This window comes from Patiria miniata, unplaced genomic scaffold (genome assembly GCF_015706575.1).
Source record: "Patiria miniata isolate m_02_andy unplaced genomic scaffold, ASM1570657v1 HiC_scaffold_13, whole genome shotgun sequence".
NCBI classification, from domain to species: Eukaryota; Metazoa; Echinodermata; class Asteroidea; order Valvatida; family Asterinidae; genus Patiria; species Patiria miniata.
Genome location: NW_024037051.1, coordinates 18,723,214 through 18,746,824, shown reverse-complemented (window position 1 = coordinate 18,746,824; position 23,611 = coordinate 18,723,214). Strand labels below are relative to the sequence as shown.

The 23,611-nt window shown below is 38.9% G+C and overlaps 2 protein-coding genes across 3 annotated transcripts in view; both read right to left on the bottom strand.

Annotated features, from left to right (window-relative positions):
- The window catches only part of LOC119721455 (chromodomain-helicase-DNA-binding protein 4-like), a 71,587-nt gene extending 65,698 nt beyond the window's left edge, over window positions 1-5,889 (bottom strand). For both annotated transcript variants that reach the window (XM_038191535.1, XM_038191536.1), the window contains exons 1-3: window positions 5,593-5,889; window positions 4,812-4,924; window positions 161-238 (exon numbers count right to left, since the gene is read on the bottom strand). In XM_038191535.1, the coding sequence (XP_038047463.1) occupies window positions 161-238; window positions 4,812-4,924; window positions 5,593-5,704 (303 nt within the window). In that variant the 5' untranslated portion in view covers window positions 5,705-5,889. The remainder of the gene's footprint in view (window positions 1-160; window positions 239-4,811; window positions 4,925-5,592) is intronic.
- An 8,776-nt stretch (window positions 5,890-14,665) lies between these two features.
- On the bottom strand, window positions 14,666-20,275 carry LOC119721454 (translocon-associated protein subunit gamma-like). The gene is made up of 5 exons (XM_038191534.1): window positions 20,128-20,275; window positions 18,815-18,941; window positions 17,029-17,127; window positions 16,009-16,140; window positions 14,666-15,354 (listed from the first exon to the last, which is right to left on the bottom strand). Exons 1-5 carry the CDS (start codon window positions 20,252-20,254, stop codon window positions 15,288-15,290), a joined length of 552 nt encoding a protein of 183 aa, XP_038047462.1. The 5' UTR covers window positions 20,255-20,275; the 3' UTR covers window positions 14,666-15,287.
- Between the last annotated feature and the right edge of the window lie 3,336 nt (window positions 20,276-23,611).

Below are 23,611 nucleotides of genomic sequence, written 5' to 3'. Positions count from 1 at the left end.
GGCACTCGGTTCCCAGGCACCCGGTTCCCGTTATACTTGTAAATGCACACCCCTAATGTACAACGTACCTGCGTGAATGTACGGTTGCAGGTACATAGAGTATATACAATATGAATCAGATCCCCAGAAGTTAGAAGAGTTTGTGCATGTGTGTACTTGCCTTTGGAGTGTCTTTCTTCTTCTTGCTCTTGTGTTTGAAGATGATCTCGCCATCGTCGCTTAGTGGGGAATCACTTTCCTGATGAATTAAGATCAATCCCAAGAGGTCAATATCCACACATGTACTGATGGCCTATATGGTTTTTTCAAGGTGTACATGATCTTTGTCAATCACAGTTCAGAACGAGGGCTACAAAATTGTGTAGGAAGCTACGTACATAAAGTATGTATGTAAGACACATACAGTAAATTGTAAAAAGTTTCGGACAAATTTTAAGACCCCATGACCGATTTCTAAAATTCTATTTAACAAAAACAAAAATCACCTAATTTTGAATTAACACCCATAGACTGAATAAACTTAACCCTAACCCCCTAGGCCCTTGTTGCTTACAACCATCCTCAATCCTCCAAAATCCTCCAAAAATTTTCAACTCCGCCTAAATTTTTCAAAATTGTCAGACAGTCCTGCCTCAAAATGCATTCATCCTCAATCCTCCAAAATCCTCCTCATCCCAAAACGTTGCACTCGTGTTTAAATGAAGGATAACCAACGCCAAATCCTTCAAAATCATCAGACAGTCCTGCCTCAAAATGCATTCATCCTCAATCCTCCAAAATCCTCTTGTGCTTCATTCACCATTCATCCTCAATCCTCCAAAATCCTCATGTGCTTCAATCACCATTCATCCTCAATCCTCCAGAATCCTCATTTGATTCAATCACCATTCATCCTCAATCCTCTAGAATCCTCCAAAACCGCCAGGAGGATTTTGGAGGAGTGAGGTGGGTTAGGGTTAATGAACCCTAACTCCCTTGCATGATTCACTAGGAACCATACCCATCCTGGCAAATTCCAACACCATATTGGAAACTGCACACACATACATTGTGTACAAGGTGTGCCAACCCAATGTAAAAGACTGTCATTTCAGGGGAACTGTACTCATCCTGACAGATTCCAACAAAACATGCCGTTGGGTTTTGATGGGTTGAGTTCTGTTAGGCCAAATAAAAAAAAACATGTTTAGCGTCCCCACCCAGTTCCTTTTTGGAGGCTGCCTACTTGTTTTTTCTCTTTTTTAAACCGAAAAAAAAAATGATTAATTTTAAACATTGACAGCATTTTGGCCTATTTGTCTGTTGCATCTAGCCCATATAAAGCTGGTATGTCATTTCCCGAGTCAGAGTGACGGCCATTTAAAAAACAAACTGGCGGCCACCTTGAAAAATAGCCTGGTCAGGCGGCCATTTTGTATGGGAAAAAAAAGGGCCTCCTCTTTTTTTCAAAAAGGCAGGACGCCAAACATATTTATTTTTTTTATTTGGCCTTAGGGTTCCACTATTACTTTCTTCCCAAGCCAAAATATACTTGCTGCAAGACTTTTGAAAGACTCACATTTTCAGTGATAAAGATGGTTTAAAGGGAATATACATCATTTGCTTTTGCTGTAATTTTCAGAAATGGATGGAATTGGGGGGTTGGAAATATATAGCAAATATAATTACACTGACTTTTTTGAGGTTTTTGGTTCGAAAATGCTATAAAAACCAAGAAAAACAATCATTTTCCTGGAGTCTGGTTCCCTGACTCCATATAAGAAGAAACGGAGCAGTTTACATACATTGGGGAATTGTAAGGTCAGGGAACCAGTCTAGCTGGCTTGTACCCGTTCATAGGTGTGTAATCGATTGCAAACAAGTGCGATGGTCAATTGGGGCCAGTATTTGAAAAAAAGCCAGTTTTTTCCAATGCTGGTCGGCCGACCAGCGTTGGAAATTGATACAAAAATACCACTTTTCTTGAAAATGACAGTATACCAGGTGCCATGATTTTACAGGATGCTTTACACTGTTATTCACTAACAGTCCAGCAAGGTATTTCAAAATGATTTGGTAGTTTTATTTTTTGATGTTTGCAAATGTTGTATTTTCCCTTTAACACACTGATCCCTAAATAACACTATAATACAAACATATTCTTTGAAGTGCACATGATTTCTTGATATAAGTTAGTTGATTTAGTTATGACCCAACTTCATGTATAGTTGAGATCATCCCAACCGATATGTTCAAGATGGGCCGGCCCAACTAAGACATTGTTGCACACATAGCGAGGTGGCACGTCAGAGATTACGCATAAAACATGTGCAAATAAGTGCCAGAGAAACCGACTTAAAGGGGAAATACAACATTTGCAAACATCAAAAAACGAAATGAACAAATTATCACAAAATACCTTACTGGATTATGAGGAATGACAGTCTAAAGCATCCTTTAAAATCGTGGCTCCTGGTGTGCTGACATTTTCAAGAAAAACTGCATTTTTCCAACGCTGGTCGGCCGACCAGCGTTGGAAAAAAACTGGCTTTTTTTTCAAAAACTGTTCTTAATTTTTCATATTTAGTTTTCTGAATTTTCTTTGCAATTGATTACACACCTCTGCAGGGGTACAAGCCTGCTAGACTGATTCTCTGACCTTACAATTCCCTAAAGTGTATTAAGTGCTCCGTTTCATCTTATTGGGGTCAGGGAACCAGACTACAAGAACATGATAGGTTTTCTTGGTTTTTCCAGCATCTACAAGCCCAAAACGTGAAACATGTCAGTTCAACAATATTTCCTATAACATACTAATCCTCCAAATCCATTTATTTCTGAAAATTGAAGCAAAAGCAGATGTTGTACATTCCCTTTAAAATGAGTTTCTCATTTTGTATTTCGGAACATGAATGAAACAGCAACTGGACACATTTTGTGTGGGCATTCTGCCGTGAAAACTGTGTTGATTCAAGAACAACTGTAGTTTAGGGCTTTGCATCGGAAAAACGGGTGCCAAGTACCCGACTGTGATGTCAGGAACCAGGTTCCAGATTATGGGATTGGGTACCGGTAACCAACTTTACAAATTATTTAGTAACACTTCTCAGACAATGAAAAGGAAAGATTTTGAATGTCATAAGTGGGGAAATTTCAAAATGAAAACCAGGCCACTGGAAAAACAAAACGGATTTCACATTGATGACACCCGCGAAAAGTTGCAGTTTTCACCATAAAGTTATAAAGCTCCCCTATAGTATACACACTTGTATCTTGCTAAATTGATGCACCAATGTGGTAGTATTATCGTCCGAACCTTTGCACACAATCTGAACAGCAACTTCCGAGATTCGGAATTTCTTTGGGTTGGCTTTCTTTAACGGGTACCCGTCACTTCTTTTAATTGGCATCCCGGTTCAAGTTCTAACCGTGAATTGCACACCCCTGCTGTAGTTGGACCAGCCGAACTGCAACACTTCAGTTGTTACGGTGTACATGTACATGTAGTTGGGACTTGACCATTTTTATTGAAAACTCGATCTACCAGTTTCATGCTCATGCAATAATCAATTAGCCATTAACATGGCGAATGCCATGGTCTATGTGAGCAGATTCGCTGATTAATTAGGCAAGATAACCACCTCTTGACCTCTAGATTTTGACCAATCAGTGGGCGTTTTCTATATCGGGTCTTCGGTCTTTCACCCGTTGCGCGTCATAGACAATAGATTTTTTTAAAAACCTGTGTCACGCGCTCTGTATCATGTTACGCAATATGCACCCGGCTGTTGTTGTATTACAAAACACTGCTTTCGAATTGACCAATCAAACCATTTAGTCCCGATCTGGAAGAAATGACGTCAAGATTTAGTAAAGTCGACTTCGAATGGCTGGTGTGCGGCTTGCATATATCTGCATGTCTAGACATATCAGACATTATCTCCGCGGATAACGGGTGATACTCGGACTAATAATTAATAGGGTCTATACCAAAATTGCTCTGCGCAATTTCATAAAAGTAAAAAACAACCAGTTCTTTGGAGGTTAGATACATCATCTTCTTTTTTTACAGGCAAAAAATTGAAAGCGAAAAATTGTGTTTTATAAACTTGGTTAGTACAACAGTAATTATCATAATTTATGAATAATTAGATTTTACATTTTTTCTATATTTTGAAAATGGAAAAAAAAAACTAAGACATTGTTAATTTTTATTTATTAATTTTTTATAATTCCTCAATCATCATACTGACCGAAAAATTGAACGTCATTAACAAAAACTTAATTAATAAATGATGTACACCAAAAATATGAACAATCCATGGAACAAAAACTGATATGGACAAAACGAATAAAAATAAATTTAAATACAAACAAGAATATAATTAAATAAAAAAAGCCACACACTTGTTTCCAATTTGCAAGGATGTAAGTCAAAAGTTCGATAATTTTTCTGATGATTTGAACATTTAACAATTATCGTAATCCAATTTTTTTTTAAATACATCTTTCGAAGAAAAAAATGTGTGATGGCAAAGTTGACCAAAAATACCAGGAAACGATTTGAGAAGGAAGTCAAATTTATAACGTCATATGAATATATATTTATCCCACAAGTAAAAAAAAATAATCGAGTATGCCTACACCCAAAAAAAATTGAAAAAAACCAAACAAGATTTTCCTTTCTGACATTGTGACAACAAAACAACTTTTTTTCAAATTCTTATGTAGAGAAAAACCATTCTACTTGAAGCCAACAGTGTGTAAAAACACATGCAGCACTGCCAACCAGTTGTGCACAAAGAACATGAAGAACTGCGTACAAAACTCACCCCTCCACTTTCCCGGTCCACAGAGCGCTTGCGTTTCTTGGATTTTCCCTCTTTTCGCTTCTCCTTTTTCGTTTTCTTGCTCTTTTTCTTCTTTGAAGGGGGTGACTCTTCCGCTGAAAGCGTATTAAAAGAGCAAACATGAAAAAAGAAACGGGACACAATTCGCGACAATTTTTTTTTTTTTGATTTTTTTTTTCTAATCCCCGGTAGTTTCGTCAAAAACACACAATCAGTGAGCGCCACTCATTCATTCACGTTACGTGTACACGTACACTGTGCGTGGCAACTGAATAATTACTGCCCGGGATAATTATCTCAAGAAAGATCAGCAAACATCTTCGACATTTTTAGCGAGGAAATATCCCCCCAAATTCCCATATTCACACACCGACACGAAGGGTGCACACCAGAGGGTAAAATACGAGGGGGATTGCGCCGGGATTGCACCTTTTTAGAGCGAGTTTAATCTCCTGGAGTTCACGTTGTTTGGCGACGAACAACATGCATCGATTACGTTCGCGATGACCGATAGACCTTGACCAAAAAAAAAAAATTCACATGCCGAGCACCGCCACATGGCATCGGGGAATTTGCGCAAAATTTACTGCTGTCGACAAGAATTCTTTCACTAACACAGTTGCGTGGACTCTGGAATATCATGATTCTATTACTGTATTTCCACGTGGGGATTCTGCCAAATTTCTGATAGTTTTGGCCCGATGCGATATCGCGCCGAACGGCAAATTGTTGTCGATATTCAAAATAGGAGCGTTCACTTTACCAGGATTGACATGTCCGCCTTCGGTAGGTGCACTCGGTCCATAATCAACAGAATCGTCCATTTCAAATGAGTTTTCCTCGCCGTCCTCCTCGTTTCTGCCAACTCCTGGCATCCTTGCCTGACCGTTGGATGCCTCCGTGGTGGCTGCAGACCCCGAGCGTTAAAAAATCCAGACGAAATGAAAACATAAATCGTGCCTGGAGTAGTCCCTTTTGGACCGGGGGAAGGTAGGTGCGAAGATGGCGCAGAACGGACAAAAAAAGGGACTCACCCCCACGACAAAAGGGTGGCAAAACGGCCACTGTGCATGCGCAGTTTGACGTCACAGATAAAGATACATCCCATATTAATCACCCAAAACATCCCATAATAATCACAACTTAGTTAATCAGGGTGACACAAGTGAGGAAACAAAAACTACCTGGGGTGGGGGGAAAGGGACACATGTAGAGACACAGCTTTGTGGCAGACCAACATTGTATAAGAACACTTTTTGTGTACAGTCAATAAATTTTGCATATCAATTAGGGTCTTGTTCTTGAAAAGGGACCCGCAGGGAAAAATTTGCATAACTTGCCAAGCGGAAACTGCACAAAAATTAATAATGTGAGCCACTTTTTGACTCGCGGGCCAGACATGATTTTAACCTGGAGGCTCCCATGAACTAAAAAATGATTTGAAATTTGGGCTGAAAAGTGCCCAAAAATAACATTTTACATTATAAGTAACTATACATTAATGCAAATTGACTAATATTATGGCACGACACCGAAGACATTTGAATTAACAGGTGTTATAAATTTCTTTTTTGAAGACTTTCTAGCACTTTTACGATACAAAATACTTTTGGTTTGGGGGCAATACTTGTAGGAATAGGTCTTGCATGCAAATACCAGAAGTTCTTGTATAATTAACGCGGAGATAACATTATAGGCAACAGAACAGTTAAAAGAAAGCGCTACATTAGCAAAGGAAAAGCCTACTACAAGCTGGAAATATATCAATCTCCTTTTTTTCACCCCAGAATCTTCATCATTATTTACTTGAAACAAATTTTAAAATTGTCATATCGATGTAAAAACGATTTTTTTTTTCCTACAAATATCTTGGAAGACAACCGTAAACTGCTGCAAGACCTAGGCTGAAAGTATTTAAACTTTTTTTTTAACTAGGGCCTATCAACTCTTCGAACTCCCGACGTGAAAATAAAATTTGCGGCCAGTTTTTTAATGTAAAAAGCACAGTAAAAAAAAAAAGAAAATCTGGTAGGAATCCTAATAAAATCGCCCGTTGATAAAACTACGGGCCCAACATGACCAGCGTGATGCGCTCGCGGACCCATACCGTGCGAAGTTGCTTTCGACCGGCGCAGGGTTTTAACGGTGGAACCATATGCTACCCGTTTGGGCCAGCAAAAAAGTGTCATATTTATCAAACAATCAATTATACAGATTTGTATTCAAAAGACAAATAACAAAAGCTGGCAAGAAAATTTATTAAAAGGAAAAAAATTATCTTTTCATTAGTTTGGGAGGGGGCGACCGGGGGGAATTCCAAACATTTTGGAAACTCAAACGCGGAAATACCGATTTGGGCAAAATCTATCCGCTATATTGATTACTTTTTCTCAAAATTTATTTGTGCAATATGAAGAATAAGTTTTTCAAGAATTTGCAAATTATACAAGTTAATCTTGGAAATAGGCCTACACTATACCTGATCAAAATGGGGTCTGAAGTTAGTTTGAAACTTCAGTTTTGAAATTAGACATCGAATTAAAAAAACAAATTCACAACTTGAGTTTGTACAAACAGACCTTTTTTTCATTCTTACAAGTAATGTTTAATTTCCCCAAACTTGTGAAAAAGCGCAGGCTTTTTAACCCCAATTTGATTTTGTTTTCTTATTAAAACTTGATCCAGAAACTCACTCAGCAGCCATGGTTGTGTTGTAAGAGCGCTGCCATTGTGTCGCCACTAATTGGGCCTACGTCATCACAGCGAAGTGAGCATGCGCGCATTAATGTAGCATTCCGACATCCCATAATAGTCATCACCGGGTGCCGGCATCCCATAATAGTTTCTGCTTAGGCCCCTGCGTGGCTCTCAGTTGCCTTGATTTTATGCATAATAAATCACCATCCGATATGATTGAGCTAACAAATGAAACTTGGGGCGATCGAGCTGATTTGCAACATGTAGTTATATTTGTTTTGCAAGGACAGACTAATGACCAAACAGATGATGCAACTTCACTCATTTTCTTATAAGTGCAGTCAAAACTGAGCTAAATTACATGACGTTATATATTTAGGCTAGTTTTATTTCTTGGGAAAATGGAACGAAATTGGAGAAAAAAAAACATAGTGACGTGTGGTTGTTATGGTGACGATTTATTACTTTTTTCCCTCGCGTCTCGCAGACAAAATTTTGTGATGCTCCACTAATTTTGTCGGGAAATTGCATCCGTTTGGAAACGGTTTCTGAGATTTGCCGAGTCTCAATAAGAAGAATATAAAATCAACCTTTTTTAACCGGTAAAGGCCTATGTTTACATTGACCTTACTATAAAAACGATACACCCCCAAATTTTAACAAGAGCCTTGATTGTTTCTTGCTATGATTTTTAGTTCGCAAAAGAAAAAAATCTCTCTGTTACAAAAAGTTGGACCGGTTTTTTTTTTTTTTTTTTTTTGGTCGTCCAAAACGCGCGTGGACTCTGTAGGCCTTTAGCTCCACACTCATGTTCGGTGGTCTTCTAAGATCATCATTTTTGCCTTGTCAAATTAAAAAAAAATGTGGGTTCATCATCGGACAATTTTGTAGTTGCACTTTTTTGTTCGGCCTGCCATCCCGTCCGCGGAGACATGGAGCAAAAATGCACTGCGGTCAAGGCGGCCATCGTAGGCCTATAGTTGCATACTGAGCACGATTTCTCTAAAGTCCGAAAACGTAATATAGTCAATCATTTCATAACTATTTGGTGAAATATCTCAGATAATTAACCAAAGATCATTTGATGTCCATGCTGATTTCGATTGCATACAGGGGGAGTAAAACAAAACAAAACACGAAACCAAAATGGAAGGACCAATTTTTGAATGAAGTTTTTGTCTGTAGCACTTTCAAAGTCTATGATATGATATCCCAATCCATGAGTTTCTTTTAGTACAAGAATCATTCAGATCACTCACGTACTTCTCAAGTTACGGAATTTTGAACGCAAACACCGTTTTAAAGTTCTGTCCCCGGATCACAAAAAAGTATAGGCCAATAAGCCCTAAGCTTCTTCCTCTCTTCGTTTAAAAAAAAAATGATTTCAGAAAGTTTACGAGTTAATGATTCTCCTTTATTTTTAAGTGATTTTTTAATTAAGTTTTAAACTAAGCTAACTATAATAGCTGGGGAAAAAAACAAGTTGGCCACGAACGCCCAGCCCAAAATATGAGTTTACTTCAGTCAGTTAATCAATTAAAGTTCGAAAAAGAAAGAAATACTAAACGGATGAGGTCAAAATACAACATTCGATGGCCGAAAGTACGGTGATGTACAATGTAGGCCTATCCCCCTTTTTGGGGATAGAACGATTCTTCCCGAATCGTCCCGTTACGTTCTTAAGTAAATCTCAGTAACTATCACAACACACTAAGACATATTTCTATATCGGTCGAATAGCCGTTGGCAAAAGGTAATGTTTGGATGTGTCATTTTTTTTTTTTAATTTTCCAGACTTTTTGATTTCCGGATGCGAAAAGTCCAGCGCCAACAATTAAAGTTCCATTTCTTAGGTTAAAAAGACTCCATTGCACCACAACGGCCTGAATGGGGCTAGGTCACCGGACAGGGGAAACATTTGATTCATTTCAATAATGTTCTGAGTTATAAAACGTTGTCCCAGGATCGGCAAAGACCCAAAGCTCTGGTTTGCACACATAGCAGCTTTCTGCAGCCGCACAAAAAAGTTATTTCGAACTAAATCAAAGCAGGATACAGTGCGAAAGAATCATGAGTTTGGGTTTGCCCGTAGAAATTTCGACCAGTGATGGCCACTTTTGTTCCCGATGCCTTTCAGATTTTGTTAAAATAACACAGCCCGAAAATCCCATCTTATAACGCGCCAATAAAAATCAAGGCAAATTAGGCTATAGGACAAGAGAGAATTATTTTTATTCGGAGCTTTTCAAACCCTCTCTCGAACAAAAAGGAAGAAATACTTAATGGGGCAAACAGGAATGTAATGGAAAAGGGAACAGGATTCATTCTGTTCAGTTTTCTTCATCGCCTTCGTATGAACGGAAAATGTTAATTCAATACCCCCTAAGCATCATAGGTGTTGTATATAGGCAAATAGTACATTGAGTGGCAATGAAGTTGCACAATGCGCAAACAGAGCATGCGCACACTGATGGGCCATCCCATAATAATCACCAACAAAGCATCAGTCCGTATCCCATAATAGTTTTTACTTAGCCCCAGAGCTTGGCTCAGCTACGTCTGTCGCGCCTTAATTTTTATGCATAATAAATGAGCATTCGATAGTGTGTATCGGCCTATGATGTTAGGGGTATATAGTGAAGGCCAAAGGAAAAGAAAATAATAACTTTTTGAAACTAGACTCGCTGTTGGCTAATGAATAATGTGTCATATATAGGGACGACATGTTATCGATTTTTTCCTTTTATTGTAGCTTTTCTGTTTTGGTTAAAGTTATAATTTATGACTGAATTACTACATGCACCTTGTTATCCGTAACTTTTCAGGCAACACAAGTTCTCTCCCGACGTGCTATTTCGCACTTTCACCTCAAATTTCTTTTGGGTTTTTATTTAATTGCTATTTTAATCAATGCAAACGTTATTCACTTGAAAATAAGACATCGGGTAAACAAAACCCAGCCAGGCATGTTTAGTTATAGAATAATGACTTTACACATTTGGAATTATTTGCAGCCCGACAATATAATTCACGCGTATCTTCTGTGCGTTATGGGCGCAAAGGCACCCCCCAAAAACGTATTGCATGGGGGTGGGAGCGCCAAATATAGAAAAAGTACTTTTTCGTTTAAATTAAATATACAAAATGGAAAATTCGTTAGGGAAAAAAATCGAATATGCTGCAGAAAGCAACCCCCTCCCTTCCCACCCCCAGAAAGAAAATAATCAAGCCAGTTCATTTGGAAAATAGTTTGCCAATTATAGGTTTTAAAATCATAGTTGTAGGCTTTGATGAACATTGCGATCGCGTTTAAACGGCGAGTTTGAAACCGTAAGCCCTTAAGTCGTGTTTCCTCCAAGAAAAAAAAATTCTTTCATCAAATAAACAAAAAAATCAAGAAACAAACAAAAACAAGTAAACAAACCGAATGCTGTCATGCATGCTAGGTTGGCTGGGGAAAACGACAACACGTTAACACGTACAGGGTGAGTAAAAAAAAAGCGGAACCCAAACCCCAAAATTTATATTTTATATTAAAAAAAAAAAAGTAGCACCAAACATAATAATGACTGGAAAGCAAATTTCATAAGCTACTTTAGATGAACAAAAATACGGAAATTGCTCAATCCGTTCAAAGAATATCACCATTTAAACACAATGACCCTAAAACCTCTTTCGTCCAAAAATCCGATTTTAAGAATCGTCGTCACAATGTCTTCAAACATCACCAGCGACCAAACCTCGGTTTAAAAGTTGAAAATACTCAACAAAGTCCTTTTGAAGGCCCGTCTTTAAAAAAATAGTGGATTAAGCCTAACCAGGGTTGTCAATAAAGATATTGTGTTGTTGAAGTAGTCTGTGTCATTTTCTTTGTTGTTCCAAACAGTCATAATACACACTAAACTGCTTTTTTGGACAAAACAGGTTTTTAGGGTCACTGCGTTCAAATGGTGATATTCTTTGAACGGATTGAGCAGTTTCAGTATTTTTTCCCATCTAAAAGTAGCTTATGAAATTGGCTTTTCGGTCATTATCATGTTTGGGGCTACATTTTTTATATATGAAATATATGTTTGGGGGTTTGGGTTCCACTCTTTTTTTTATTCACCCTGTATGTACAAATAACACGGAACTGATCAATAATTAAAAAAAAAAAAATCAATTTAAAAAACGTAATGTGCCACATGAAACCTAATTATTATTGCTGCGCACAGAGCCGACTCGGTCGGTGTGTACTCCGCATGCCAGGTTCCCTACCCAGGCCCCTTAAACTCCCTCCACAGTCCACACCCCTCAACCCAACGGTCCCCGTTCCGTGCCCCCACAAAAAAAATGGCCAACCATGGAAGGTCTATTCCTTCCTCCATGGGTCAACTTAGTGACTTTGCTCACAATTTGTTAGACTGAAAAGCTGCGCTAAGCTATATCCACCAGTTGCGTAACTAGGGTTCAGTTCGAAGGGGGGGGGGAGGGGCCTCGTTTTCCGGGAGGGGGCATTCAATTTTTTTTTATATAGCAGATTAATTTTTGCATCCACGAATTATAGCGGAAAAGGCACATGCCCCCTCCTTTGCGCGTCAGTATACAAACAATGAATGTTTGTGAGTTCAGTGGTAAGAATAATTTCATTCGGTGACTAATGAACTGTTCCATTCCACGAGGCGAAGGGGGGCAAGGAAATATTTTTTGGGGAAGTCACAAAAATCTTAGCCTGTGAATGCGTGCGTGTACGTGTGCCCATTGTCAATGGCCCGGAAATAAGCCACTATAGAGCAACTTGAGGTACTTACAATCATTTTTATGAATGAGAAATGTATCAAACCGCAGAATGGTGTATAACAAAATGTACGACACAATAAATGTACAAAGGCGTACACGCACAATGTGGAGTGTTTTTGTTTCTAAAGTATCGATGTTTATATAATGCTTTCATTGGCCCTTGTGTCCACATTTTATGAATCTTATCAGCGAAGAAAATAAACATAATTTATTAATGTGTTGATAAAGTGTTGGGAGAAAACTGGGGGGTGGGGCAAACTGGGGGTGGGGAAAAACGTGGGGGAAACCCCTCCCGTAGCGCCGCCACTAACGCCAACTCTGCGGTAATACGCTATCAACAATGACGAACCCAGTCCCATCTTATTAGGAACTTCGGCAATGCTACCCAGCAACTTACCAGCATACCACACGCGCGTGCATTAACTAATACAGCGCGCAGAATGCTACGCTCGAAGAAATGTCCTGGGTAGCGCTGCCGAAGTTTCCAGTGGTGGATTTGAATCATCTTTGCGATAACGACCTCCACCAAAGCGGCAGCTATACAGGGCGAGTAAAAAAAACCTGAAACCCACATGGCAGGACCAACATTTGAAAGAAATTTTGCCTGTAGCACTTTGAAAATCTATAAGTCCCAATCGGGGGGCTTTCTTAATTAGTACAAGAATCATTCAAATCACTCATGTACTTTTCAAGTAACGGAATTGAACACAAAGCCCGTTTTAAAGTTCTGTCCACGCATCATAAAAAAAGGTAAGTGTTCTTCCAGAAAAAGGTAAAAAATTCACACGCATCCCTATGCTACAGGCAAAACCTCATTCAAAAATTGGTCCTGCCATTTGGGTTTGTTTTTTTTATTCACCCTGTACCGTCATGTACATGTATCAGGATCCGGCTGCATTAAGAGACCCATGCAATTTAAATTGTTTTAATGAAATCCTTGAAAACTGCACGTTTGTGTTCCATTTAACATCATTTTCAAGTTTTGTTTTGCCATTTTTGAAGGTTTTTTTTGGGTACCTTTTGTTGTGCTGATGCGAATTTCGATATTCATGAGCAAACCTGTACTGTGATGTCATTTCGGGCAGAAACCTCAATGTTATTATTTCAGCCCAAAACGTCGCTAGACTTTTGGATATTTTGCTGTCATAATTTCCTTTTCTTTGGTGGCAGGTGATTCATTGATGTGTCAATGTACATAGCAGTAAGCCAACGAGCAACCCTTTCTAACAAATGTTTTCAATGAGCACATTTTGGGCTCACAATTTGAACAGAAAACCCCTGAACTAGAACAGTGTCTTTCTGAAATGACATCACAGCAATACCGCCCTCGTGCAGTTGTCCGGAAAAGCATGGAGCGAGGCCGGAAATATCAGGTTGTGCTACCCGCAGATGACGACCTGAACCCGTCTACGTCTGGCATCGAGGTTCGTGTAAAAGCATTCCCGCGCCTGGGTCCGGTCAGTGTAAAAAAAAACACCATAATAATCCCGGCGCGAAGTGATATTAAACCAGTCCAAGAACGTTAACCGTAACTCCTTGGACATTTTGCCTAGAAAGACATTCTGAATCATCAATGTTCTACAACTTTGCAGAAACACAAAATGGCACATTTTTTTTCTTTTGGACTCAACGGGAATTAATTTCCATAGGAGTGTTGGGGGTTGATGTCACACGAATCAGGCGTCTGTTCCCCCTTTTTTTGGTCAAAAGTCATTCCAACGGTTTCTGTTTAAGTGGCAAGTTACGCGTCCATTGATTTTTGTTTTTAAATAATGCATTCCTTCAAATGCATGAAGTTTTCTTTCTCAAAAATTTTCTATTCAAAGCGAATTATCAAAACGCTTACTTGAATTGTGCTAGTAGTAGTACTAATCAACCCGTGAAATGTTTCCGTCTGGCTTGGTATCATTTAGCAGAAATCGTTAGGAAGCGTATAGGGTGATTTCCAACTATCAGTCAATATTTTTTGAAATATTTGAGTTCAGACGAAATCGTGTTCCATGATCAAAATGTTGTGCAAGCTTTTTCACTGTTTTTCTCGAAAAGTTCAATACCCACGGCGCTGTAACTTCAACAAGTTAGGTTGTGAACCTTCGTCTTTGGATTTTGTGTTGTGTAATTATTGGAAATGAACAAAATGCATGAAAAGCAACTGATCATATATGCCATTAAGGTCCAATTTTCGACACAGAACCCCTCAAAACCCCAAAAGCTTTTTAAAGTTCACCGTCTGCTTCCATATTTTTCACATTTTTTGGAAAAAGGGGAACAGTTGGCACCAGAGTTGAAGAAAAATATTGGTATAGATTAATCTTAATACACAAACAAATTAAGTCACCAACTAAATATAGACATCAATGTTTTCCAGAGCCTGTCTCTTGTTTTATTCGAAAGTTAATGAGCAATGTTCCCTTTTAAAAAAAACAGATGCCCCTCTCATCTTGAGGAGAACATAATTAACTGAAATAACCTGTAAGTCTGAAATCTGTTAAAACATTACGACAAAACCGTCCTCCCAGAAAGTTACTCCGTGGTCAAAATCACCGGCCCTTAAAATGTGGTGGTTATTCTGTGGATCTTGCCAAAGCATTTTAGCCTGCTTGTGTTCTTGAGCAAGGTGTTTTACAATGACGAGTCTCTTTTACCAATAAGAACATGTCTTAAAGCATGCCCTTTTCAATATACAATGCGTGGAATGTGTTTAAAATGTCTCTTCATTTATGTGCACATAGAATGCTATTCTTTCGAACTGCGGATGCAAATAAACAATGTAGAGAAATATGGGCACAAAACTTACCCAACACTGTTGTCATAATTTATTGTAATAAAGTGCAGAAATCACAAAATTACATTTGAGATGATTCCAAAATCCAAACAATGTCCAAATCTTAAGTTGATTATAATTAGTTTTGTACAACTATTCTCTACTACTACTTGAAGGTCATGATGGGGTTCAAGGGTCACTGCGCTTAAGGTCAAAGGTCACTGAGTTCCTGTTGAGACGAGAGCTAGCAGACCCCCAGCGATGCCAATGGACACAATGTAGTTGCTGTCAGGGAACAGTTAAGGGAAATGCACAACAGGTGGGGGGGGGGGGGGGGGGAAACATGCAGGTCTAACCAATGCATTAATTAATTTATGTCAGGTTTGTTAAGCACTATCTTTATATTTTAAGCACTTTGGTTCTTTCAAACGAAAGAAACGCACAAATGATCTACATGTACGCCACCTTTAAACGCAGATAATACAGTAAACTCCGGCCAAGTCCACATCGTACAACTCGTCAAATCGCTCAAGTCGGCCGTCTGACTTAAGTCCTGATTGTCTTTAATGCATTTCCATTGAATTTTTAATTTCTAAGTCGGCTTTTATAAGTGGCCATTTCGCTCAAGTCGTCGTGTTACTCTTGGTCCCCCTTCCAATTACTGCAATAAATCAAGTGTGCAAAAATGCCATTCATGGAAGTCGGGAAAATGACGACTTACAGCAGATGTCGGCATTCGCATAAGTCGTCACAAATTCTCAGGTCCCGAGAGTGCCGACTTAGCCGGAGTTTACTGTATTTGCTTTGGCGTATCACAGGCCACCAGCCGACATGGCATATGATGCACATGACTTGTGACCGGTACTCCGCTGAATTGTGCTTAGCACGTAAAATTGCAAAAGCCACAATTTAGTTTGATGTCTTTGCTTCAAAGGATACACAGATGGGTCGAACGACCTGAGAATGAAGAACGACAAGAATAGGACCAGCAGCAGATAGAGGGCGTTGTTGTAGAAGATGGCAAAGGTCGTGGCCTCGTAGTCGGCGACCTCGTTCTTCTTCCACAAGATCCTGAATATGCAAAGTATGCAAATTGTATGCAAATTACAAAAAAAAGGGGGAGGGGAGAAACAGATATGGGGTTATTCCACATGAAAGTGTTTCGCAATGGTGAGATGATTTCACATCACAAAATGGTGGTTTTTTTTTAATTTCACCCTTCATGCTATTTTCAAGTTTCATCTTCAAAAACTGATTCCTTTTATAAATAATATTTTTCTAGCAGTACAAACGTTATACACTTTTGAATGAGACACTGACTGAATGAAAAAAAAATTCAGCCCATGTTTAATTATTACTTTACAATTTCAAATTATTGGCTGCCAGACAATGATTCCCATTCTTGCAGTGTAGGCTGGTTCCCGCCCCATAATCAGTATCGATATTGTACCGACCGGCGCCAGTCTGCTCACAAAGCGTATCTGTTAGTGCCAAAAACCAAAACCTTATTTTCCTGAAAACCTGAGGTTTTCAGGAAAATGTAAGGGCTAAAGCACACTTTAAAAAAAAAGAAGTAAAGGCTGTCACGAGCCAATGTGGCCCATCAGGCCGGCGTTTATCTCCGGTTTCAGTAGCATGAAATGACTGAGAATATTTCTACTGGATAAAATGCTAGTCTGTCGCAGGTTACTGCCCAGCTAATGTCGGTACCCATTTATACTCCTGGGTGGAGAGAGGCAAGTTGGGGTGACATGGCTTGCCCAAGGACACAACATATGACCAGCAGCAGGATTTGAACCCCTGACCCTCTGATCAAGAGTCACAAACTCAACTCACAAAGCAAAACTGTAATGGCTGGTAATTGGTAACCTTTTTGAACCACTTTTTAAAGTTTTACGAAGTTTGTTTTAGAAAAAATTCTGTCTTTCCCTGCATCTGCTGTTCCCCTTTTTTACTTGCCTCTCATCTTTCTCCTTGCGAGAGATCTTCTTGTTGTCGGCATCAGTCAGCTGTCTCATGACTTCCTTGGACACCGCGTCCTCCCGTTTTTGGGCAACCCTTCAAGTACAAAAAAGGGGCCATTTCTGTTCATTCATTTACTCACCATCACAGTGTTCCGGCACAGAACTTGCAACTAAAACACATGACTTTCCTCTGACTGTTCCGGACAAAACTAGCAAGCACCGAGAGAGAGCAAACCTCTGCCAAGGCTAAACAATATCCCGCCATATCGTCACCATTTTTACGGAGAGCCACATATGTGGATTTTGAAGAAAAAGCATTTTCGAGATAATCGCAAAAGAAGTTTCTCTTATTTTAAAACTGCAAAAAATACCACTTTGCAACAACTTTGTGCAGTAAGGAAACCTTCACATGATTCTATGAGAGCTGAACTTTTACATGAACCAAATAATTAATACTACTGAATTAATTAATTAATTAGTGAAATTAATTAGTAAAGATAGGGCCTATGTGTCTTCTCGTGAAAACGAAAATTTGAATTTCCTACATTTTTGCCCTTTCTGTTCAAAGTGTTTTTCCATATGGAAGGGGCACGCGTGTGTACGCGTGCACAGCTGAGAATGTAACAAAGATACGTGCCTCTTCGTGAAAACGACAATCTCAGTTGACCTACTTTTATGCATTTCCGTGCAATAGGTTTTGTGCGCGTTCAAGGGGCCAAAATGTATGTGGCTCTTTGTAAAAACGCAAAATGCAATTTTCAAGATTTCTGCCCCTTGCATCATTACTGTAATTTGGAAATTAATGATGCTTTCCTTACAGAAACCTGTCAAAATGGTTAAGTACAATATTTTCAAGCAAAATAGTGAGAGAAAAAAAATTCGAAATCGAAACAAATGGTGATTTTCGACACATTCGTGAAAACGGTGACGATATGTCAGTACACCAAAAAGAAATAATCACATTAGACCTGTAAACACAATAACGCCACGTTCCAGCCTCATGCAAAAAACACTCAAAAACAAACGACGTGTATGAGCACAACTTTTGATTTTCTGAGGTCTTATAGGGGCGAAATGGTACATGTAGGAGTATTTTTAAGTGACTGTGTAATGTGGTGTTGTTTTAGGCGCCACATTTAAGAGTCTTACTCTTAGAAATGGTGAAGAATCCTTCAGGGGGAGCAGGATATTAAGTGTAATTGAAAGCGTGTACTTATCCACTTATTAGTTGAGTATTCTTCATGAGACACTTAATTGGTTAACAGTAAGGCGAAATAAAAAAGGCATGTTTAGCATCCCCCCACCCACTTCCTTTTTGGAGGCCGCCTCCTTCCCCCCCCCCCTCTTTTTTTTTACATTAACCGCCCTGAATCCTTCAAAATCCCCTTTTGCCAAAGTGGAGGAATTTCAAGGATTGAGGTTACATGGTAAAAGTGTGTTACTGATTTCATAGGATGCACTTCTTCAGGGTCTTGGGCTGGAACTTCTGTTGTTTTTGCTCAGCCATGCATAAATATAGGCCTGGATTATATGCTTGAAATCCTTCGTACTGCTCCAGGATGTCACTGGCCAAGCCTCAACATATTGACAGTCACTGCCGCAGGATTTTGCAGGATTCAGGCAGTGGTCACTCCTTCACGGACCATATTCACGAAATAATGGAAGAATTTGTAGGACTGAGGCTTTATGTTATTTCTCCATGAGCCCAACTGGAGGCTTCATCCTAGCAAAAACCAAGGTTTGGGGTTTTAGACCAGCGACAGATCTCTCTGTCAACTTACTTGTGCTTGAGTACAAACTTGACGTTTTTGTAGGCAAAGGCCACCAGCCAAGTGCTGACAATGGTCATGACGCCAAACAGAATAGCTGACTGGACGAGATCCATCTGATGGATGCGCCAAAATACCCCTGAAATTAAATAAAGTAAAATGACAATTTTTTTTGTTTGGCCTAAGTAAACCTTAGTACAAACTAAGGTGTCCGCGCGTGCTATGTACTATTGCCAGACCGTGTCCCAATGCTAAAGGGCCTATATTACAATGTATTTTTTTTTCAAGGCTATCCTTGAATATGCACCTTTTAGGTGTTTGTGATCCATTTAACCTTATTCTAAATTTGTGTTTTGCCATTTTGAAGTGTATGAAAAAACAGGAAAGTCGTGCAAAAGACAGGGAAAAAAAGGTGTCAAATCAGGCGAAAAAAAAGATGTGAAATCAGGCCCCAAAAAACCCAAAAGAGGCTCAAAACAAATATTCCTATCGCGAAAATTTGGGCAACACAAAAAGCCCCCAAAATGATTTAAAAACGTGGGTTTTTTTTACGCGAATGTACGACAAATTTGTCGATTAGTGTTGGCCGCCCTAGCCGTACTACGCATGCGTGAAGTGTACAGAGCCATACCTACGCATGCGCGAAGTCTACAGTGCCATCCAAACAAGATGGCAGCCAACACTAATCGACAAATTTGTCGTACATTTCGCGTTCAAAAAACAAGTTTTTAAATAAAGAAGAAGATGTTCTTTATCATGTTTATTGCTTTTTCTACCATAATTAAGCTACTTTTAATAAAACTTTTAATGTTCAAAAGCATATACAAAATTTGTTGATGCTTGTTGACGACCGTTGACGCTTGTTGGCGCTTGTTGGCGCAGTTTAGTAGGACCCGTTTCCGACAACACTGGCCAAGTTCGGGCAAGGACCATTAGTCGACTAGTGGTTGATTTGTGACGTAGCTTACGCCTGCGCACTGATAGCAACGTGCGAACGTCTCTAGTCAAACGCTGGTCAAAATGTCATCGCAAAACTTCTGGATCCTGGCTCTCTGCTAGCATTATGGACATGATGGATGCGCGCGGCTATTGGTTACCAGTGAAGCAACCAACCCCAGTAGGCTGGTTCCAAATAGTCGACTAGCGTAGTCAACCATCGTCGACTAGACAGAGTTCGGGCAAACGTTAGTTAACCATTGGTCAACTATAGTCCTTGCGCGAACTTGGCCTCTGCCAAACATTTTATCACGAAATTGATTAAATGCTGCAAAAAACATGCCAACAATACGGACTAAAAATATGTTCATTATATCGACGAAACTTACATATTGGGAGGGCTGATACGATGAAAGCATTCCCGTAGAACAAGGCCGAGGATTTGGTGGTGACATTTCGGCTGAAATCTTGGAGCAAAAGCTCCTCCTCTTTCGTCAATTTCTTGCCACCTGCCATTGCAAATTCTGCCACGGAGTCAAAGAGGACTTAGACAGGTTTCCTCTTGTACTCATATATTCTTTACATACGCATTGGTGCCAAGGTACCGTACAGGTGATTTTTTTTAATTGGTTGTTTACGGCTACGACCGTTTACTTGCTTACAGTGTAAGTTACACGTATGCCAATGGAAAGCCTAAGCCGTAGTCACAAAATTTCAGATTTGGACGCGACTCACAATGTATTGTCACAAGAGGGCGATATATAGTAAGATTAGTAGCTGCACTTCGGTGATGGATGCAACCCTGCAAATAAATTTACATAGACACTAGTGCTAAATGCCCACACTTCAAAATACTTTTAAAAATACTCAGAACTCTCACAGGTAGTTAAACTGCACAGAAAAATCGTCTTTCGTTTTCTTTCCATTTTTTGGTGGGTTGACCATTGACATTTCGAGATATTCTCACCCAAAGAAGACGACCCCTTTTTTCCCCAAAGAGGAAAAGTAGCCATCTCATCTTGTAAAACCATCCCTCCACAACATGGCAAAATAGCGCCACTTTCGAGCCCAATAGCATCGAAAATGCTCAGAGTTTTCCTCTCATACCTTAAATGCAGACAATTACTCTTTCGTGCCATTCTTTCGTTAGCTCAGAGCAGAATTTTATTAGCCCATGCAAAGACAAAGAAAAACATTAAAAATAAATTTATTTTTAGATGTTAAGCGTATGTTGCATAAAACTCCAAACTCCATACTGAAGTCTACCTATACGGTTTCTATTTTTGAGCTGCCATGTGTTTTTATGTGCAGCTACAGACATGCGCTTCAAAAACTAGACCATGTCTTCCGTGTTTTATGTAGGCCTATATATCTGCCGAGTCAGAAACACACTTCATGTAGTTTAAGAGTAAACAGCGATCACTGTCCACTTTTTCATTGCTTTTCATAACTTGGTTGACTGTCTGGCTGGTGAAACCAATAATTGATCAATGCAAATTATTATTCAAGAATACAAAGCAGGAAGACAATTCCTTTTACGCATTTTCAGCAAAGATGTATTAAAATTTCAGTCTGTTTCAGTTTATGCAGTTGTGTTCAATAGCAAGAGCCAGCGAACGGAACCATTTGTGATATGTGCTCAACAACTCATTCCTCAGACTTCCATTTTTGTTTTCGTTGGGTGATCGGGCCGATCTCGATCACCCTTTATTTCCGTAAGATATATTTTGTGTTCATGGTGCATTGGGTGATCAAGCACAACCCGATCACCGTTTTGAAATTAATGTTCGACTTTTTGGCTGATGGGGTGGATTCTCCATCACATTTTCGTTTTGTGCTGGATCTTCTTTCTGTGTTTATGTTTCTGGACAATATTTTTCGCAGCTTTTCTTTCAAACGGAACAACGCATAAAGTTCAAATTTGGTTTTAACATTAACCTTGATCCCAAGATGTACATACATGTGAGACGTCATGATGACATCCTCTTGTATCAAATTATTAGTGGTTTTAGTTAAAACAAAAGTGAGAGCCGATTGTTGAGTGGTCGGGCACAACCAGACCACTGTCTGGATTTGTTCTCATTGAGTGGTCGGGCACAACCCGACCACTGTCTAGAATTGTTCCGATTAATTGGCTTTTCCGCAAAAATGCGGAAAAGCCTTTCTTTTTGTTCTGATTTTTTTTCTTTCTTTCTTTCTTCTTCTTCTTCTTCTTTTTTTCCCCAAAACCCCATAGACTTTGTACACGTTTATTCTACACGCCACTTTTGCCCTTAAACTTTGTTGCATATCGTTCAAAGTTTGCATAGACATAGTCCATACAGCATAGATGTGTGCGGACGAGCGACGTCATGATGACGTCATCATGGGTCACGTGACGTCATCATTAATATGCATATTACAAAGTCCTATATCTACAGAACTGTCAGTCCGATTGAGTTGAAACTTGGTATGTAGGTGGATCGGGATGTGTTATAGACGAAAATTGAGGTGACGTCATCATGACGTCATCGTGTGATTTTATATAGATTTTTGAAGTTTTGGACCTTTAAGCCATATCTCACTAACGCAATATGATAAATTCAAAATTCTTTTGTATTAGGTTCGCTGGGCATAAGATAAATGCACAAAATTTGGAAAAATGTGTGACGTCATAATGACGTCAGCAAAAATGCGATTTTTCGAAAAACATATAAGGGAATGTCCGATCGTCTTGAAACTTGGTGGGTGGGTAGATAATAACACTAGTACACAAAATCTTGAATGACGTCACGATGACGTCATCGGTCGATTTTTAAAGATTTTTTTAATATTGCCAATTTTATTCTGCTTACAAAATTCAACACTTTTATTAATCCGATTTTTTCCAAACTTGGTACAGACTAAAACCACAATAAAATAATGAGCACTGCCAAGTATTGTTACGATGACGTCATCATTAGACACGTGACGTCATTGTTAACTTGTATATTTTAAGCCCCTATATCTCATGAACAGTACATCCGATTGGGTTGAAACTTGGTATGGGGGTAGGCCGGGATGTGTTACAAATAAATATTGAGGTGACGTCATCATGACGTCATCGTGTGATTTTATATAGATTTCTGAAGTTTTGAACCTTTAAGCCATATATCACGAACCCAATATGTTACATTTAAAATTCTTTTTGTATTAGGTTTGTTAGGCAATAGGTATATGTGCAAAATTTTGAAAAATGTGTGACGTCATGATGACGTCATCAAACATGCGCTTTTTTGAAACACATATAAGATAATGTCCGATTGTCATGAAACTTGGTGGGTGGGTAGATAATTACACTAGTACACAACATCTTAAATGACGTCACGATGACGTCATCAGTAGATTTTTTTACGATTTTTTTTAATATTGCCAATTTTATTCTGCTTACAAAATTTAACACTTTCATTAATCCGATTGTTTTCAAACTTGGTACAGTCTAAAAACGCAATAAAATAATGAGCACTGCCGAGTATTGTTACAATGACGTCATCATTAGACATGTGACGTCATCGTTTGTATATTTTAAGCCCCTATATCTCATCAACAGTAATTTAGATTGGGTTGAAACTTGGTATGGGGGCAGGCCGGGATGTGTTACAAATAAATATTGAGCTGACGTCATAATGACGTCATCTTGTGATTATATATATATTTTATATATGACAAATGCAATATGCCAAAATCAAATTTTCATTTGAATGAGGTTTGTTAGACAAAACGTAAATGTACACAGTTTTGCACAAAACAGAAAAATATGACCTGAATTTAATAAAAAAAAAATAATGCGGAAAAGCCCTATGTTCTGTTGCAAACAGACATAGATCTCTAGTCTTTCTTTCTTTCTTTCTTTCT

Excerpts from the sequence above, each read along its gene's own strand:
- LOC119721454 (XM_038191534.1), bottom strand. The coding sequence starts at position 20,254 with ATGGCAGGTGGCAAGAAATTGACGAAAGAGGAGGAGCTTTTGCTCCAA. Across the intron at positions 16,141-17,028 it reads CGCAAGGAGAAAGATGAGAG|GATCTTGTGGAAGAAGAACG; the intron begins GCAAGTAAAAAA and ends TTGCATATTCAG. Across the intron at positions 15,355-16,008 it reads AGGTCGTTCGACCCATCTGT|CAACTACATTGTGTCCATTG; the intron begins GTATCCTTTGAA and ends GTTCCCTGACAG.